The sequence below is a fragment of the Dasypus novemcinctus genome, chromosome 15 (genome assembly GCF_030445035.2).
Source record: "Dasypus novemcinctus isolate mDasNov1 chromosome 15, mDasNov1.1.hap2, whole genome shotgun sequence".
Taxonomy (NCBI): domain Eukaryota; kingdom Metazoa; phylum Chordata; class Mammalia; order Cingulata; family Dasypodidae; genus Dasypus; species Dasypus novemcinctus.
In genome coordinates this window covers 1,510,278-1,529,983 of record NC_080687.1, presented here as the reverse complement: position 1 = coordinate 1,529,983, position 19,706 = coordinate 1,510,278, and the positions used below count along the sequence as shown (strand labels likewise).

Below are 19,706 nucleotides of genomic sequence, written 5' to 3'. Positions count from 1 at the left end.
CTGGGGACGGGGGCCGCGCTGGGGACGGGAGCCGGCGCTGGGGACGGGGGGCCGCGCTGGGGACGGGGGCCGCGCTGGGGACGGGGGCCGGCGCTGGGGACAGGGGCCGGCGCTGGAGACTGGGGACTGCGCTGGGGACGGGGCCGGCGCTGGGGACAGGGGCCGGCGCTGGAGACGGGGGCCGCGCTGGGGACGGGGGGCCGGTGCTGGGGACGGGGGGCCGGTGCTGGGGACGGGGGGCCGGTGCTGGGGACGGGGGGCCACGCTGGGGACGGGGGGCCGGCGCTGGCTCTGCAGCCTTAAAACATGCAATAGCAGATGAGAATGCTGGTTTCTGGGCTATTTCAGGAAAGGTTTAAAGTCCAATCTTAAAATTAGCTCAAAACTGAGCGCGCAGAGAAGACACTGGCTGGGACGGCCTTCACGCGGGTGTTAGACACACGTGGAGAGTGACCACACAGCGTTGTGACCCGGAGGTGGCTGTCCTTCACGAAGCTGTGGACCCGCTCGAGGCGGCGTGGCAGAGTGGACAGAGGTGCCCATGCGCTGCTTGGCCGCGGCCGCCGCTGTTAGGCCGCAGGGGTAGGAGTGGCCGCGTGGTCCGTGCCCATCATGGGTGACACTCGGGAAAGCGCTGGGAGCCTGAGGGGCCAGGGCCGGGCCTCCTGGAGGGGCAGGGGCAGGGCTCAGGCCCAGCTGGACAGTGGCTCGGCAAAGCACTGCAGGAATTTTGGGATAAAACCTGGGGATTCCTGGACAGACAGAAGCATGCGATTTTAAAGAGATTTAAGACGCAAAGCAAATAGGCATAGAGTCATTTCCATGAATTATTAGTTTAGAAATCAGAGCTGTTTTGTTTATTAGTTTAATTGATCAAATGCCATTCTATTCTTTCTTTTCAATTGCTTTCTAGAAGAAACGTTTCCTTTAAAACAGGGGCCCTTAACCAGGGGTCCACAGACCCCCAAGTGCCGTGGAAAGATTTCAGGGGGTCTGTGAGCATGCATTGAAAAAAATCAACTTATTATCTTTATTTCTCTGACCTCTAACTGCAGTCTAGCACTTCCTTCACTTACGAATGTAGGTAATAAATTACAGTTCATTTCACATCACATCACAGTTGTTGCACATTGTGAAATATCGCTTACGCTCACCCGTACTTAGAAATCACGGTAGTTGTTAGACCCGACGCTCGTGGAGTGTCATAAAACTATCGGCCGCTACATTCTGAGAAGGGGTCCCTGGTTTTCACCTGCCTGGCAAAGGGGTCTGTGAACGCCTGCTCTAAAAGAACATAAACACAATAAATTTTAAAAGTACAGTAAAGCCAGTAAGACCAAAAGGCAGCAGGAGCGAGAGAATGTGCCGGCAGCCTCAGTCTCCAGGGCCAGTTAGCGCCGTGCTCTTGGAGGGCAGTTTTTTCAAAAGCTTCATGTTTTGTAAACTCTTTGACCCAGAAATTCCACAGGTAGGGATTTGGCCTAAGGAGATAATAATGTGCAATGGAATGCTTCATGGAACTGTTTCCAATAGCAGAGTTGTTGAAGAGAGCCTGAGGGTCCCCTGGACAGGTTTCCCACCTAGAATGCGCTTGTCCACGCCACGCCATGCCGGGTGGTTATTCAGGATGTGGTGGAAGGTGTGGGACACAAGGTGTGCCTGTTACATGGCTCCCTACAAACCACGTTACAAAAGCGCACGTTAAAGACGATGCTCCGAGATTCGGTGCGCGGCTGTGATCTAGTAGCGTGTGTGGAAACGTGAAGGTCGCTCCTGTCATTGCCGTAGGAGCAGAAGCGCGTGAAGCCGCAGGGCAGGCGCCGTGGGAAGGAAGGCCTGTCGTGCTGTCACCGCTGCACCCAGCACCTGCCCTCGGCCCGAGACCCTGGTTTTGGGCGTCCGTCTGTCCTCCCAGGCGTTCGCAGGTGATTTCCACCACCTCCTGGCTCTGTGGAGAGGGAAGTGGTGTGGACTCCAGGCCAGGAGCCGCTGGACACGATGCATTCAGGAGCGCAAACGAGGAGACGCGGGGTCCTTCTCTGCTCTTTTTTTATCAGAAAAACAATTTGGTGGGAGCAGATGTAGCTCAGGTGGTCGAGCACCTGCCCCCCAGGACCAGGTCCTAGGTTCAATCCGTGGTACCTCCTAAAAACAAAACAAAAGGAAACAAAAAAAACGAGTTAAGAAATGTAACAGCCCATAATCTCGTCAATATCGGCCTCACATTTGTAAGGCCTGGTTTGAACGGAGCCCTTGCCTCACTAAGTCAGTAGCATTTTTGCTACTGTATTTTCATTTTTATCATAAACAGTTTAAGAGTTTCAGCAAGCATTTTATATTTATTACTTAATGACTGAAAGAAATTTTATTGACTTAATGGACTGCAATTTAATAAACCCTAGACGTTTCAGGTTTGGGGCTGTAATAGAAAATACTGCAGTGGATAGTTCCTCGCATTTATCTTTTGGCTTCTGTTGACACAAACATCCCACAGAAGAACGTAAAAAAAAAAATGGTATGAACCTCTTGCTTTCTTGCATACATCCCTGTATTGTGGTCTAAAAGGCTTGTGCTAATTTGCAGTTTGAATAACAGCAAATAAAAACAATTTCCCTACATGATCTCAGCAGTATTGGAGATTAGCTTTAATAGTTTTCAAGTGCCCATTGATAGCTCAAAGTTGCTGCAATTTTCAGCATTAAAAACTTCCAACAACAACAAAAAAAAAGATTTTTTTTCATGTATCTTCACACTGTTTCCTCGTCTGTAGCTTCCCGCCTCAGTCTAGTAAAGTCTTGGCGTTTTCCTGTCTCTGTTTGAACTCGAGAGAAGAAACCGGAAGTAGGGTTCTGCCTCTCGCTTTCTTCTCCACTCCTCTGCAGCAGGGCTTGGGAGAACCCCTGGCGCCCTCGTGCGTACCCCCCGCCGAGGCGATGGGTGCCCTGGCGCCCTCGTGGGTACCCCCCGCCGAGGCGATGGGTGCCCTGGCGCCCTCGTGGGTACCCCCTCCCGCAGAGGCGATGGGTGCCCTGGCGCCCTCGTGGGTACCCCCTGCCGAGGCGATGGGTGCCCTGGCGCCCTCGTGGGTACCCCCCCTTCGAGGCGATGGGTGCCCTGGCGCCCTCGTGGGTACCCCCCCCGCCGAGGTGATGGGTGCCCTGGCGCCCTCGTGGGTACCCCCCCCCGCCGAGGCGATGGGTGCCCTGGCGCCCTCGTGGGTACCCCCCCCGCCGAGGCGATGGGTGCCCTGGCGCCCTCGTGGGTACCCCCCCCGCCGAGGCGATGGGTGCCCTGGCGCCCTCGTGGGTACCCCCCCCCGCCGAGGTGATGGGTGCCCTGGCGCCCTCGTGGGTACCCCCCCCCGCCGAGGCGATGGGTGCCCTGGCGCCCTCGTGGGTACCCCCTCCCCCCGCCGAGGCGATGGGTGCCCTGGCGCCCTCGTGGGTACCCCCCCCCGCCGAGGCGATGGGTGCCCTGGCGCCCTCGTGGGTACCCCCCCCCGCCGAGGTGATGGGTGCCCTGGCGCCCTCGTGGGTACCCCCCCCGCCGAGGCGATGGGTGCCCTGGCGCCCTCGTGGGTACCCCCCCGCCGAGGCGATGGGTGCCCTGGCGCCCTCGTGGGTACCTCCCCTGCCGAGGTGATGGGTGCCCTGGCGCCCTCGTGGGTACCCCCTGCCGAGGCGATGGGTGCCCTGGCGCCCTCATGGGTACCCCCCCTGCCGAGGCGATGGGTGCCCTGGCGCCCTCATGGGTACCCCCCCTGCCGAGGCGATGGGTGCCCTGGCGCCCTCATGGGTACCCCCCCGCCGAGGTGATGGGTGCCCTGGCGCCCTCGTGGGTACCCCCCGCCGAGGCGATGGTGCGGCTCACAGGCCCAGTGGGCTCAGGCAGCAGGTCGGCCGATGACCGCGGCCCTCCGCTCCCCCGGCACGGCGCTGTCGCGCTAGGCGGGTTATAGGCGGGTCACACGCGAGGCTTACCTCCTCCTGACGGCCAGCCAGCTCTGTTCTGGGGGGGGGAGGGGGCCGCCTTACCTCCAGAGCAGGATGGAAATCCGTGAGAAGCCTGTCGGTTGGCCCCGCAGGATGGAGCGCACCAGAGCAGGCAGGGAGCCCCGAGGGGCACCCCCAGAGCCTTCCTCACCTTTGTTCAGGGAACCAGGGAAGGTTTTGCCGAGTTGTGAGCTCGTAAGAACCTCACAAGCAGCCTCTGGCCGTGCCTGGTGGGCAGCGCCGCCCCCCGCAGCCTGGGGACTCCGCGGGCGAGCCTCGAAGTCCTTCCTGGGGTTGCTCCCCCGCCTCGCGCCTTCCCCCTGCTGCAAGCTCGGCTTGGAGGAGGTTTACGCCACCATCGTGCTTCTGCACAATCACTGCTAACCACTGGGCGCGCCCTGTGCCCCAAACCCCACAGCCAGAGGGACGGCAAGTGCTTCCCTGGGTCGCCTGGGGGTTCCAGCGCCACTTAGAAGCAAAAGCCCTGATCTGGGGCTCTAACTTTTTGTGTTCCAGGTGGAAACAAGTTAACCAACCAGCATTTCCATCTGCACTGGGCGTGGATCTCCTTTGAGAAGGAATATTACCTGATCGATGAGGACTCCAAATTTCTAGATGTCGTTCTTAAACGCAGAGGCTACTTGGGAGAAACTTCATTTATAAGTAAGTTTAATGTGCGCGTCTATCTCAAAGTCCCAGTTTTCTGGCAAAAGTTTGATAATTTTTCTACAGTGATGAAAATCACTGTAGATTTTAGTTTTCTGGTCTAGTTTTAAAGCTTAGGGAGATGTTGACATGGAAAGGTTCTTTAACTGCTGAGGAAACCTGCCAGCGATTCCCATCAGGGTTAAGCGCTGATGTTTGCCACACCAGTCATTTCCCTAGAGCCCCGTCTGATAGAAAATAACTTGACAAAACTGCAGTAATCACTCGTAAGTTAAAACAACAAAAACAAACATTGTGAGCTCTTAGAATAAGATCTGGGTGCTCCTGGAATTTATCCCTGTGGTAGAAGTTTGCTGAAACATCAGTGTAAAAAGTACACGAGGGCTCCTATTACAATAAGGAAACGAAAGGCTGTTTAGCAAAGAATTAAGCACTGATACGCAGTTTACTATTTATTTGTTTCATTTGAATGCTCTGCTAGGATTCTAAAAGTTCCAGGAATCTCAATCCACCAAATTTAAGATACAGGTTGTGAGTTTTCTTTGTAACCCACAGTAAAGCATTAAATTTTAATCATTTTCTGCTGTTCTCCTGCTTTTAGATAAAACTGAGCATCAAAACCAGACTTGAATAGGACCTTTGTGAACTCCTTCAAGCCCACCTTTAATCCACATAGCCCTCGAACAGAGAAGAGAAGATGCATTAGGACTTTCTAGCAGTTACATAGTTTGCACCAAATGTTTGTTGTATTGGTGAGAAACGGGAGCACCCCCGCAATTCTAATATTTTTGGTAGCAGGTTTTACAGGCAGCTGGGCTGACAGAACTGACAGGGGGTGAAAGAGCTTTCATTCAACTAAGGTAGGAATCTAGGAAACCCTTGGCAAAATTAAACGTTGATACCCTGGTTTGGTCTCCCCAGGGCTTATTTTGAAATTTTCCCGACTCACGGAGTTCAAACGCCTCAAACAACAGCCGCCCCACCGGCCCCCACACACCCTCCCTCGCCATAGCCCCCCCGCCGCCCCTCACTGCCCACCCCCGGCCTCCCCCGGCCTTCCCTGGCCTGTGTAGACCTCGGTACTGATTGCATCTCATTTTAAAAACACGCTCCTGTGTTCCAGCTTTAGAGGAGTGTTTTTCACACCCGCCCTGCCACTCCCACCGGCAGGCGCCCCGTCTCCCCCTGTCGTGCCAGTGCCGTGCCTCTGGCGGGCGTCCCCTGCACTCTGCCTGCCCGCCGGGCACAGGGCCTGCTCCTGCTCTCCCCTGGTGGCCGGTGCTCTCTGCGCACGCGCAGCGGCCTGCAGGGCGGGAACCTGCCTCTGTCTACCTGCTGGCGGGAGAGGCTGGTCTTCACTGGACTTGACCTTGGAAACGCAGGGAGGTGACCGAGCGCCCATGAGTAAAGAAGGGGCTCCTTGGCGATTCTCGAGGTGCTTTCCTCTGTTTACTGAGTTCCCACCCTTAGTATTGGTAATTACTCAGGTACACGAGCTCGTGGATGCAGGTGGGACAGTTAACAGCTGAACAATATGTTTAAAACCGTCTTTTCAGATTTTCCTCTCCACTGACGCTGGATCCACTGCAGGCTAATGCATCCGACGAGCCCTTTTCTCCTGGAGTTCTTCTCAGTGCGCTCTTCCTTCCTACAAATGCGCCGACCGGCCCCAGCTCCTCCGCAGAGGTTCCTCCGCTGTCCCGGGCTAGCCTCCTGCGGTTCTGGGGCCTCCCGTGGGGCCAGGGCCCCCTCACTGAAGTCGATGAGGGGATCCTTTCCAAGCCCGCCGCAAGCCCGAGTCAACTGTCCTCCCTTTCACTGTTGCTGAATGTTTTGGTTTCTGGGCTGCTCAGGCAGATTTCCTGAAATGGTCTGGTTTGGACCATGGGAATTTAGTCACACATGGCTTTGAGGCTGGGAAGAGGTCCAGACCAAGGCACCGTCCAGGCCTGCAGCACGGGGGTCCAGTCTGGCAGACGGCAGGACTTCCAGCTTCCTTCCCCTACGGCTGCGCCTCGGCCCTGAGTGCGCGGAGTGGCCGCCGGCTCGTGCGCAGGTGAAGCTTCCCGTGGGGCACGATGCGCTGGGGCCTTGCCTCCTGGGCTCAGGGTTTCCCAGACCACCGGGCTCTGACGTCTGTGCGCAGGAGTCGGTGCTCAGCTTCCCCTTTCCTCTCCCGTTTTCCCGTAAGCTGCGAGAAGCCGGGCTGCCCCTCCTCGCCGGCCGGGTGACCTCCTCAGCTAGACTTCAGGCTCAGCTCTCAAATGCTGCTTTCCTTCCTACGTCCGAGCCCACTTCACCAAGCTCCCCGTCACTTTCAAACGAGGTTCGCCTTCTTTCCAGCTTCCAACACAGTCCTCCTTTTCTTCTAAGGCCTCAGCAGAAATGCCGTCAGCATCCGTACTTCCACTGACAGTCTCTTCAGGGCAGCCTCGACCTTTTCCATCAAGCACCTCACAGTTCTCCCAGCCTCCGCCCGTTACCCAGTTCCAAAGCCATTTCCACATGTTTGGTATTGCAAGAGCAGCACCCTACTTTCCTGGCACCAAAGTCTGTTTTAGTTTCCTAGACTGCTGAAAGGAGATACCATGAAATGGGCTGGGTTAAATAATGGGCATTTATTTGCTCAAAGTTTTGAGGCCGTGAGAATGTCCAGATCAGGGCATAGTCGAGATGATGATTTTTCCCGGGACCAGCCGCCAGTGACCCCCGTCTCCTCTGCCACAGGGCAGGGCACGGGGCGGATCTCCTGGGCTATCCCTTCTCTTCGGGTTCTGTTGCTTTCCGTCTCTTGTTTCCATGGCTTTCTCTCCCTCTGTCTGAATTTTCAGTCTCTTATAAAGGCTCCAGGGGTAGGACTAAGACCCCTCCTGACCAAGCGGGGCCACACCTTGACTGCAGCAGCCTCATCGAAAGGTCCTGCTTACAAAGGAAGGGCTCACAGCGCAGGAAGAGATTCGTTTTAAGAACGTGACTTTCTGGGGCACGACAGCCTCAGACTCCAACCACGTGACCTTCCGGCCCCTTATGCATGTTTAGAGTTAGATTTCACCATGGCAAGAGGCGTGCCAAGCTTCAGAAGTGCTAGGCGGGGACTGTGGATTCCATGTGACTGGTTTATGCACGTCCTCAAAGGCGATTATTCCTTTTATAACCAGTACAGCCCACCAGTGATTACCTGTGTATTTGCATTTCACAAAAGTGTTTGAAGTCAGAGCTCACACTGCCTCCCTTTACTGAACATCTAGGGAAGGCAGAGTACTTCCTTAAGCACTGAAATCTGTGATCTTTTCCTCCTTACTTTTTCACTACCTCAGCTAACGCTTTCTTGGGCCTTTTATGTGCCTTGTAGCTGGTTAGCGATGCAGGGTGAAGTGATGGTTGTCACAGCAGCATTTATTGAGTCCCCTGGGCCGGGCCTAATTCTGAACACCGTCCATGGCACAACCCTGCGAGAAAGTGTCCTCCTGCCCCTTTACAGGAAAGGAAACACAGGGGTCGAGTGACTGACAGCCCACGGCTGCGCAGCCGGGGAGGGAGAGCAGGGAGGGAGAGCGGGAGCCCGCCCGAGGCGCCGTCCCCCAGGGCTGCCGCAGGCCTCGGCTGGAGAAGGTCTAATGGCCTCCCTGGGCCCGTAGCTGCGCTGCGCGGGAGGTGAGCTCTGTTCTCGCGCCCCAAGAGGGCCCTGCAGGGGCAGGGGCAAGACACAGGTGGAGTCCACTTAATAATCACAGGAATGCGTTTTGTGTAGTGCTTAATGCTCCTTGGGAAAAAGAAGGAGCATAAATTAAAGCACAATTTGTAATCTTTCCAGCTTCCAGGATTTTTTGCTGCTTCTATTAAAGTTATTTATGTCACGCATGTTCTGCAGGTGCTTATTTGCGTCTGCAGTATGTGCATCTGTTGAATTTCAGGCATGCCTGCCTCATCCCCCACGTTAGATACCGTGTGGGATAGTCTCTTCACATCTGGACATCCCTGGAATGTCCTTCACTGAAGCGGCGCACCGACGGTAAAGGGTCTGGGGCGCTGTCACAGGCTTCGCCGTGGGCCCCAATGTCGAGGTCTGCCCCCTCGGCTGGAGCAGGGGGATTTCCCTGCGGATCTGCTGAAGTGCAGGTGCTGATGCAGCAGGTCTGGGGCCGGAGGCTCTGGCTTCTCGCCGGCGCCCAGGTGTGGTCAGGCTGCGGGGCACTGCCACTCCTCGGGTGGCAAGGGGGATGCACAGAGGGGCCACCGTGTCACCACCAGAAGGGAAACTACTTCCACTGCTTTTGATCTTTATTGGGATATAATTCACGTTCCGTAAAATTCACCTCCTTTTTGTCCAAACACTGCAAACGTCCCCTGGTCCCCTGTAGCCTCTCTGCCTCTGAGAAGGTGCTGATTCTAGCACCTCTTCTAGGTGACGTCGTGTGGCATCTGTCCGTGTGTCCCTGCTCAGCTCACTGGGCGTAAGGCTTTTGAGGTTCTTCCGTGTCGTGACATGTCTCATGACCTCACGCTGCCTTGGCGCCGCACAGCATTCCACGGTCTGTTTACCGCATCGTGTCTACCCACTGATGGGCACGCGGGCTGTTTTCGTCCCTTATTGTGAATAATGCTGCTGTGAACATTGGCACACAAGTGTCTGAGACCTTGTGGAAATCTTTATTTTGACCCAAAGCAAATTTATCATTCTGTCTTAGTCTTATTCTACCTTTTAAATAAGATCACAGGGCCTCCTTTGATTTATCTCATGTTCATGAAGTGTATCCAGCTATTTAAGACAACAATCTTTTTTTCACAAAATAAGTCCATTCCTCTTTGCTTGGTCAATCAGTATTGTCTGTTTATAGTTTACATCTGATTGAAAATCTCTTGAAATCCACCATAAAGAGTATGGGTGTTTGTAGCAGCAACAATTGGGATTGTTAACAGATTCATTTGGCCACGCCACCCCACACCTCCCCATGCCACCCCACTTCATGCCACACCATGCCACACCACTGTGCCACGTCACGCCGCACCATGCCACATGCCTGGGACAGACCATCAAGAGAAGCTTGAGCTGGGAGCCTCGGGGGTGGCTCTTTGCCCTCAGTGTGGCAGAGAATTGTGCTGATCCACGAGGGGTCGATGGCCCCTCTGCCTGCATCAAGGGCCCAGGGCTGGAAGGCGTGGCTCTAACTCGCCCGCAGCTGTCGTTTCTGGTCCTGCACCATTGGGTCAACCCTGGCTCACCAGCTGCTGAAAACGGTAACAGAAGCGGTGGCAGGAGGTCAGGTGTTTTCTGAGATCTATGAGACAGAAATAATTTTAAAAAACTCTTTATTTTCACTTTCATTTTAGGTTAAACTCACAGCCAATGATTATTTTAGATGAAGAAATGAATAATTCAAACTAATTTTGTAAAAGCACCGCGAGGGCAGGGGTTTTGGGTGTTTCACTCCCTGATAGAGACCTGGCACTTGGAACAGAACCTGGCGCGTGGTGAACCCTGCATAAGTATTTGTGGTTGGACAGAGCTCGTTTAGTCTAGATTCACTTCTACTTTGAAGAACAAAAGGAATTTTTTTTTAAAAGATACCTTTTTCCAATTAAATGAGAGATGTCAGAGAATTTATTTTAATTCATTTTTATTCCGATATTCACTAGACTTAATTTTTCTCTTTTAAATCTCTTTCCTACCACCTTCTCCCAAAATGCCAATGTTTAAAGAATATGTACTTTTACATTATTGTAATACCTTGACTGGGAATCCTACAAGGTTCTCATTTGGGATGTGAGGCTATCAGTCGCGGCGCTGTTACACTGTTCCGTGATGTCGAGGGCGCTGACTCTCACTCGCTGCTTTTTAGGTAATGGGCGGGCTGGATGCCAGGAAAAGGCCCTTGCAATACCGTTTCAGACGCGGAGATTCCCCGGCTTCCCAGTGACCTGGCGTTGACCTTGCACGACCCCCAGAGTCAGCCACATATCCTGCTGATCATAGAGAGCCGTAGATGTTGACTTCTCCAACTCTGTTCAAACAGCTTCATGGACTGCCAGGGTGCTCCACTGAGACAAATCTGTCCATCCTTCTGTTGGCAAACAGCAGATTCGGTTTTCTTGAGTCTTGGCTCCATTAAAGGTTTAGGGAGCATTGGAACTCTTTATCATTACACCTGGCCATTTATTACTTAGATTGTCAAGGAATTCGTTGGTTCACAGGGTCTCTTATGGGCCTATGTTTTCCATTTAGAAAATTTTCTTACGATTCTGTAATATGCAGCATCGCATGAGAAAGTAAACATCAAGTGTTTCGAGACCGTATGACCTTGTGTGAAAACTGAACATGCATTCACACAGCTGGTTCTACAGGAAGCTGTGATGCGATCCCAGCTCATGGGGTCCGTGCAAGACCACGGCTGGGGCAGCGGTCGATCGGCACGTGTGGAGCGCGGCGCCCAGAGGGCAGGGCCCCCACACAGGGCACAAAGCTGGGCCCGCTTGGCCTGTGGACAGAATAACCCGGAAATCTTGCGGCAAGGAAGACGCCAATAACCCGAGTGAAGGTAAAACCAAACTCCTGACACTGCGTCTCTGTGCAGGTATCGGCACCAGAGATGGCACGGCCGAGAAAGACAAGGACTTCGGGGGGAAAGCACAGCGGCAGGTGCAGTTCAACCCAGGCCAGGCCAGGGCCACGTGGCGGCTGCAGATCCTCGACGACGAGAAGTACGAGCGCACCGAGAGCTTCCAGGTGCTGCTGTCCGAGCCGGTGCTGGCCGCCCTGGAGGTCCCTGCGGAGACCACGGTGGAGGTAGTCGACCCCGGGGACGGTAAGAGCAGGCGGCGCTTGTGTGCGTTGTTCTCTAGCTTGTGTGTGACGCAGGGCCTTGGGGAAGGGGCTTTCAGGCGATCCGTGAACCCCGTAAAGAGAAGCTGTCGTGGCAGAGCATCACAGCTGGCTTAGGTGGCACTCGATGGCCCACAGCTGTGGAGGCCAGCGCCCACAATCGCGGAGTGGGCCCAGCCGAGCCTTCTCCAAAGGCTGTGTCATCCTGGGGGTGCCCGTGGCCATCCAGTGCACCCCGTGGCTGCCCTCCCCGACCGTCTCCTGCTCCGTTTGTCCGGATTCCCTCTGCTCGTGAGGGCTCCAGACCGTGGCACTGAGACCTGCCCTGACGCAGGGGGCCGCGTCTTCCCTGCAGACCTTCCAAGGTCCCACGTTCAGACGTGTCCACACCACGGGACAGAAGCCCCCCTCAGTGCGTAGGAGGGACTTGCTAGGTGAACAGTTCGATACTCTCAGATACGCTGTTGGGAATCTCATTAAGGGAAGCTATATATTTTCATAGTGTGTTCTTCTTCCACATTATAATTCTCTTTTAGACGCAATATTGTTCATCTCATATTTTCTTGAAATAATGCAGCACTTTAAAGACTAAGGGCTTAAGAATTAGACCGTGTTCGGATGAACTCGTTCTCCATGTTGCGTTTCATTATTCGAGTTTCTGTCATGTGTGTACCAGGAATTTCCTTTGGCCACTGGCATCCACATTTGCTGCGTCCCACCCGCCCCACTCCTGAGTGAACAGACTCGAACCCAAGCTCTTCACGTCTGCTAATTACGTTTTCTTGTCAGTGCAGACCCCTGGCTGATGTTGGAGAAAGTAAACATTACGGTTTTGAGTGTAATTTACCTCTCGCCTCCCACTGCCATAATTCTCCAGTCCTGGCTTGTCTCAGTGAAGTCAGAAGGAAAAAGCTGAACTGCCCTTTGAGGGCTGGATTTATACAAACCACGGAGAGATTTGGATAATCAGGAGCCAGACGTGGTTTTCTTTTAAACTGCCAGCCTACTTTATTCTGTCAATCAGAAAACTCTTAAACCTTCCACAAAGATAAGATCGACTGGGTACATGAAATGGAGCCGTATGTCGAAATTCCTGTGTTAAAAGACGGTAATTAGAGAGAAAGGATTAAAAAAAACAAAACAGAGCTCCAGCTTCAGTTATTCAACAGCGCCTTTAGTTAAAAATGAAATTCAATTATGTTTATGATTTCCATGAAAGAACAGCTAGCCTTTAATTAAATTTAATTTTATCTGCTTTATCTAGGGACATTAATTAAATTTCTTTCCAGCCCTGAAATTTGGTTAAATGCTTGCATAATAAAGTGTTCCTCTGTTGAAGAAACCCATGACAGTTTTAGTACATATAAGACAGCCCACTGCCCAAAGCTTGTTTGAAGCCATTGCTTGGTATTTCATTTGCCAGTTGGCATAATTGTCGTATTTCACCTGAAGGACTAAGACACAAACTCTTTTCTTTTTTTTTTTTTAAAGATTTATTTTTTATTTATTTCTCTCCCCTTCCCCGCCCCCAGTTGTCTGCTCTGTGTGTCCATTCGCTGTGTGTTTTTCTGTGTCCTCTTGTGTCAGTGGCACCCGGAATCTGTTTCTTGTTTTTTGTTGTTGCGTCATCTTGCTGCGTCAGCTCTCCGTGTGTGCGGCACTGTTCCTGGGCAGGCTGCACTTTCTTTCACGCTGGGCAGCTCTTCTTATGGAGCGCACTCCTTGCGTGTGGGGCTCCCCTATGCGGAGGACTCCCCTGCGTGGCAGGGCACTCCTTGTGCGCATCAGCACTGCACGTGGGCCAGCTCCACACGGGTCAAGGAGGCCCGGGGTTTGAACCTTGGACCTCCCATGTGGTAGGCGGATGCCCTATCCGTTGAGCCAAATCTGCTTCCACCATAAACTCATTTCTGTCTTTCTATTTATAAGCCTGGAGCAACACTATGTACCCATGATAGATCTGAGCAGTGGAATATTAAAAACCAAACCAAACACACGCACACAAAACCCTTCACCTAGTCTAAGTATAGGCTGACCTACAACCAAATAAAACTTGGCCATAATTTCACAAAGTCATGTATGACTGTAAGCTTTCTTGGAATTTCCTAGCTATGTTATGTGATTACCGTCCCTCTTGTGACTAGCAGTTTCGTCCGCGCCTGGCAACTTCTGGGTTTGGTTGAGGGACACCGGCTTTGAAAGTACAGGAGCTGACTTTGGTTCCCAACTCTGCCACTTCCAGTTGTGTGACCTTGAAATCAAACAACTTTTACTAAGATTTTTAAGCTCCTAATGCACACAGTAAGAAATAGTAAACAGTCTCCATTTATAGCATTCTTTTGAAAGAAGTTATGAAACATAAAGCATGGTGCAAATAGTTATTTCCTAATATCATAAACCTAATATTAGACCTTAAGGGAGTAAATAATCCTCTGTTCTTTCTCCAAAGGATCAATGATCCACAATTTCAAGATTTTGATGGTTTCTTTCTATACTTTCGCCCACCTTGTCACATTAAATTCACCTGCTCTAGGGACCATTATTCCCAGCTCTCCTTCTGCATATGCGTTGCAGGACATGCTGAGATTTATGCATGCACTAAAAATTTGTCCAGCTCACACTCGTGTTGGGCAGCATACGTGCTAGGGATGTCAAGATGATGAGCTAGAATCCCTTCTATCAAAAAAAGTGTGGTCTGATGGAGACGAGAGCCCTGCAGGTGAGTGGCTAGAACCACATGTGACGTGAAAGTGCAAAGTGTGGGCGGCGCTGAGGGAGCGGGAGGAGGGCCCCCCTCTGCTCATCAGAGCTGAGGAACGTCGACTCGTTAGCGAGGTCACCGAGATGCACAGGCTCCTGCTGCCCGGGCAGCGCCTGCCATAACTGACAGTGGTCACCCACATTTGTGGGTGCGTCCTCTGTGCCGACCCTGCGCTTAACACGTTGCACGCGTTATCTCATCCCATTCCTCTTACCTCACCCCCTTGTAGACCTCTGTGCCTTCTGTTTAAGGACGCTCTCGAGTCCACGGGCAGCAAGCTTGAGCACAGTGGTACCCGGATTTCATAACTTATCAGCTCTTTCTCCAAACAGGCACATGGACACACACACACACCCTGGATTCTCACAAGTTCATAATACACTCACAGTCCTATGCTATCCTTTATTTTAAAAAATACGTTGTTGGGAATGGGGTAGACTTTCAGTGGCTGTATTTTATTCGACACATGAGCATCTCCACTGCCTGGAAAACAACGCCCACACCGATGGGCTTTTTGCTTTCATCCAGGCCCCCTGAGTGCCCACCGGGTGCTCGTGGCGCTGGCCTCAGGGTGCTGGTGGCAGCTGGTTGGGAACCACGCTCTGCGAGCAGCAGGCCTGGCCGCCAGGTGTGTCCCTGCAGCACCTGTGCAGGAGCACAGCCTGCCTCACGGGGCAGCAGCCAGAGGGCCCTGGGGGCAGGTGGCCCTGCTCCTGGCCATCTACCCCTGCCCGGGACCGCCCAGGGTGGCCCTGAATCGGGGGAGCCCAGCCCCCCGGCTGCCACCGCTCTCTCGGGGGCTGCTGGCTCCTGCCAGTCAGAGAGGAGCACCTGCTGCTGCTCACCGCCGGGTGGGCTGGGGAAACCCACGTTTTAGTCCAGAGTAGGAGTGATTTGCTGAGTGGAATTGGAGGACAGCAGAGCAGCTTTATCTACAACTTAGAGTGCTGCGGGAGCCCGAAGAGGGGGCCGTGTGTGTTTACGCATCAGTTAAAGCCTGAGGCATGAAGAGCAAAGACGGAGTAATGCGCAGAGCGGCGGAGGGTGCCCAGGACCTCCCGACCCGGTGCCGGCGGCCGGGACGCCCAGGGCTGCCGCCCCGCTCCCTGTGCTCGCCGTGCTCCCGCTCGGGCCGACCCCGAGCCCCGTCCCCTCTCCTCCTCACAGGCACGCTCTTCCTCCTCGGCGCCAGCCAGGAGCCGGGGAACGCCAGGCTCCCCGGAAGAGCCAGCCTTTCAGCGCGGCGAGGTCGGGGCTCACAGGCGGCCTTGTTTGCTCTCCTGGCACTGGCAGAGGTGGCGCGTAGACGGTGCTCCTCTCGAAACCCTGTCCAGCTGTGGCCACTGTCCTTTAAAAGGCCCCGCAGCTGGGGCGGGGGCAGCACGCCCCCGACAGACAAGCTGGGCTTCGAGGAAGCACCAGGTGCTGCTGTCCTCCCTGCCCACTTTCCAACCCGCCTCCCAGAATCCCAGAGAGCCAGGCTCACCCCACAGGCCAAGGCTCAGGGAGCCCTCGGCCACCTCCGGGTACGGGAGCGGGACCTGCGCTGGACAGCGGCAAGCCTCAGGCCTGCGGCTTATACGTCAACTCGCGGCAAGCACTCGGGCTCGGGGAAGTGCCTTCCCAAAGCCCCCCAGCCGATAGGTGCCGGAGCCGGAATTTGAATACATACTTACCTGTATGTATATACACACACACATTTACCCCCCAAGGCTCTTCCTTTCCCCCAAGTTATGCCGAGTTCTCTCATCTCACATGACTGGGAAAAAAACTGTATCTATCTTGCCTCAGTAGCATTGTTCAAAAAAAAAATGCAAAATCAGCAAAGCAATTCCTCCTCTCATTCTGTACTTTTCTCTTTATATACCAGGCCGCAAATAAATTAGCACAGGTGAATCAAACAGGTTTTCCAGGAGCCAGTCACGACCCTTCGGCCCCGCATGAGACCTGGCGGGTTGACCTTGCTCTTGAGCGCCTGCGAATGCCGGGTTCCCTGAGTGCGCAGGGCGCAGGGCTGGGGTAGAGGGCACGACGCGCCTCCACTGCGCCGACAGCCCCCGACACGGGAGCCGCGAGGTGGGAGGTGACGGCGTCGCCCGCACCCCAGGAGCAGGCAGGGGGCTCCAGGGAACGTTCTTAGCTCTGTGTGTTACGTCCCCTGTCAGAAGTCACACCATCTCCAAAACATTTAGCTATTAGTTAATACTGCAATTTTTTATTTCAGTTAAAAGGAGTAATAGAAGAGCTAAAGATGCTCATTTTATACAAACCTGCCATTCCTTTCTACTTTAATTTCTACCCAGGGTAAATTTAATTACAAGTACCTTTAAAGGGAGAAGACAGCCCCCATAAGTGTAGTTGAGTTACAGGGCCTTGTCCACGTGTCTGAAGCCTGTAAGCCTTTGGCACGTGGCTGGCTGTACCCCGAAGTGCCTGCAAACCTCTGATTGATACCTTTATGATCTCTGTATCATTTTCCATGGAACCAGATTGGGTAAATGCGCTACAATATTTAATGGAGAATAGACGTATTATCTTACAGTAATGTAGACTGTAACCTGTCTTGAAACCTTAATATTAATGGCTGAAAAGAACAGGCAGGCTTGGGGTGCTTGCAGTGAACCAGACCCATTTCATGAGGTAATTCAGACCCGGCCGACTGCTGGATGAAATCCAAACAGCATTATTCTTTTAAATCACCACTGGCAACGTTGGCATGGAGAGGTCACTGGCTCACTGATATTTTGAGGTGGGTGTGCCAAAATAGAAGGTCCAGACTGAATGAGACGATGGTTAGCTACTGCCGGTGACAGAGGAATGATGAAGAAAGCAAGCGCTCCAACCTAAGTGAACTCCAGCACGCCTTCCTTTTTGAGTCACGTCAGTGTGAAGCATGGGTCGTCATCTTAAAAGAGATAAAAAAATTCCAGCGCTTGATAAAAGCACAGCACACATTTTCTGACACCAAAAGATGGATAAGGGGAAAAAAAGGTACAAAATAAAGCTATTTTAATCATGAAAACCTTTCTAAAAGGCTCAGTATTCACAAAATAAAGACATCTAACTTTTTTTCTCGAAGATTCACTCTACCCAAGTTTGCCCAGCACCAAGGGGTAATTTTTGGCCCTCAGAGCTTCGTGGTGTGAATTAGTTAGCTCAGCCACCTGTAGTACTCATTATCGTGGGATTTAGACATGTCTCCATTATTTTCATTTATCTTTTTCAAATCCGTTGAAATTATCCTTTACTACCTTGTCTGTTCTAGAGTGAAAAAGCAAACCGTGGACATGTGTAGAGCCGCCCCAGCTCACCCTTCAGAGGCGTCGGTGGCAGAGTCCGCACGCGGGGCGACTTGGCAGCCACCCCAGTGCCCGCGGCAGCCTGGAGACGTCCTGGGGTGAACGTGGCTGTGTTGCTTCTGAACGTGCCACGCTTTTTAAAAAACAAAACCTTTTTCTTTGTAACTGGAGAGGTTGTAGGTTTACAGACAATTGTGGAAAATACAGAGTTCCCATATACCTCCCATCCTGTTAACACCTTGCATTAGTGGTGTAACTTTGTCACAGTTGAATATTATTATAATCGTTCTGTGAACTATGGCCCCAGTTTACATCAGGGCACACTGTGTTGTACAGCACCATGGTTTTTTAAAACTTCTATTCTAGTAATGTACACAATCTAAAACTTCCCCTCATGACCACATTCAAATATATAACTCAGTGCTGTTAATTAGTTCCCTGTTGAGCTACGATTACCACCATCCTTTCCCAAAACCTTTCCTTCGCCCCAGATAGGAAGTCAGTCCCTGCAATGTCACATCAGCCCCCCTGTTCCTGCCCTGTCCCCTGTGGAAAGTCCATACAATGTCACATCAGCCCCCTGTCCCCACCCTGTCCCCTGTAGAAAGTCCATGCAGTGTCATATCAGCCTCCTCTTCCTGCCCTGTCCCCTGTAGAAAGTCCATACAGTGTCACATCAGTCCCCTGTTCCTGCCCTGTCCCCTGAGAGCACAGAGCTCTGCCTCATGCACCGCATTTTCTCGCCCTCCTCTGCTCTCTGATAGCAAAGATTTTAAAGATGTTTGTTCTGTCATGTTTTTAGCAGTCTTGGTTTGGTTGGATTTTTCATCCCTCAGTGTAATGAAGAGAAAGGGCACCATGAAATCCCCTCTCAGGTGCAGCTGCCTCTACTTTGTTGCTGAGAACGGAAGTCATTTTTTGCTGAAGTTACAGCACGGTGAAAACCTAAAAGTAAAACCTGCAGTGACGAGCCGAAGTATTCGCACAGCATGTCACAGCGATGGAGAAGGAGCGCGTGCACTTTATTCAGCTCTACCTTTCAAGATAAAGGGTATCAAAATGAGTCAAATCTACTTGCACCCCTTTAAAGAAAACAAAAGGATTACATAAAATTACAGAAGTAACACACGCTCATCGTAGAAAGATATAAAATGACTCGTACTCCTCTGCGTAGGAGGCGACCTGCCGCCGGGTTACCCGTGCGCCTGCTCGTCGTGAGGACGTGTCCACACGGCCCTCGCTTCCTCTCTCAATGGAAGGTCCTCAGGCCGTGGGTTCAGGACTGTGTGTCCACAGGTCACGTCCGTGCGTCTGAGTGTGCGCATACGCGTGCATGCCTGTGCTTTCTCCAGCCACACGGGGTGGGAAAGGCCCCTCCGAGACCCTTCCCAGCCTGCCGCCTCGCAGTCTCGCTCAGCCTGTTGTCTTGTGCAGTCTGGAACCTGACCTCCCAGCCCTGCCACCCCGGCCGGCCTCGCCTTGGGGGTCACTGAACCTCCCGGGGCTGGTTTCCCGGAGGCGAAGCCCCAGAAAGAGGCCCTCGCCCGGAGGGCTGAGGAGGAGACCAGAGGCCTTTAGAAAAGGGCCCAGCAGATGGTGGGAATGCCAGGCTCACTCACTGGTCGTGCGCAAGGGCGCACGAGAGCGCCACGGAAGCTTTTTTTTTAATCATTTACTTATTTCTATTACATTCAGAAAATATGAGGTCCCCATATACCCCCCACCCCCCTCACCCCACTCCTCCCCCCATAGCAACAATCTCCTCCATCATCATGAGACATTCATTGCACTTCGTGAATACATCTCTGAGCACCGCTGCATCTCATGGTCATTGGTCCACATCATAGCCCACACTCTCCCACGTTCCATCCAGTGGGCCATGGGAAGTCATACAATGTCCGGTAACTGTCCCTGCAGCACCACCCAGGACAACTCCACGTCCCAAAAACGTCTCCACATCTCATCTCTTCTTCCCATTCCCCACACCCAGCAACCACCATGGCCACTTTTTCCACACCAATGCCACATTTTCTTCAATTACTAATCACAATAGTTCATGAATAGAATATCAGTAAGTCCACTCTAATCCATATTCTATTCCTCCATCCTGTGGACCTTGGATTGGTTGTGTCCACTCCACATCTATATCAAGAGGGGGCTTAGATTCC

General features: G+C 52.9%; 1 protein-coding gene across 1 annotated transcript in view; it reads left to right on the top strand.

The window, feature by feature from the left end:
* The window catches only part of FREM2 (FRAS1 related extracellular matrix 2), a 158,850-nt gene that overhangs the window by 67,776 nt on the left and 71,368 nt on the right, over window positions 1-19,706 (top strand). Inside the window, 2 exon segments of the mRNA XM_058276918.1 lie at window positions 4,509-4,655; window positions 11,231-11,461. Of these exon segments, the coding sequence (XP_058132901.1) occupies window positions 4,509-4,655; window positions 11,231-11,461 (378 nt within the window).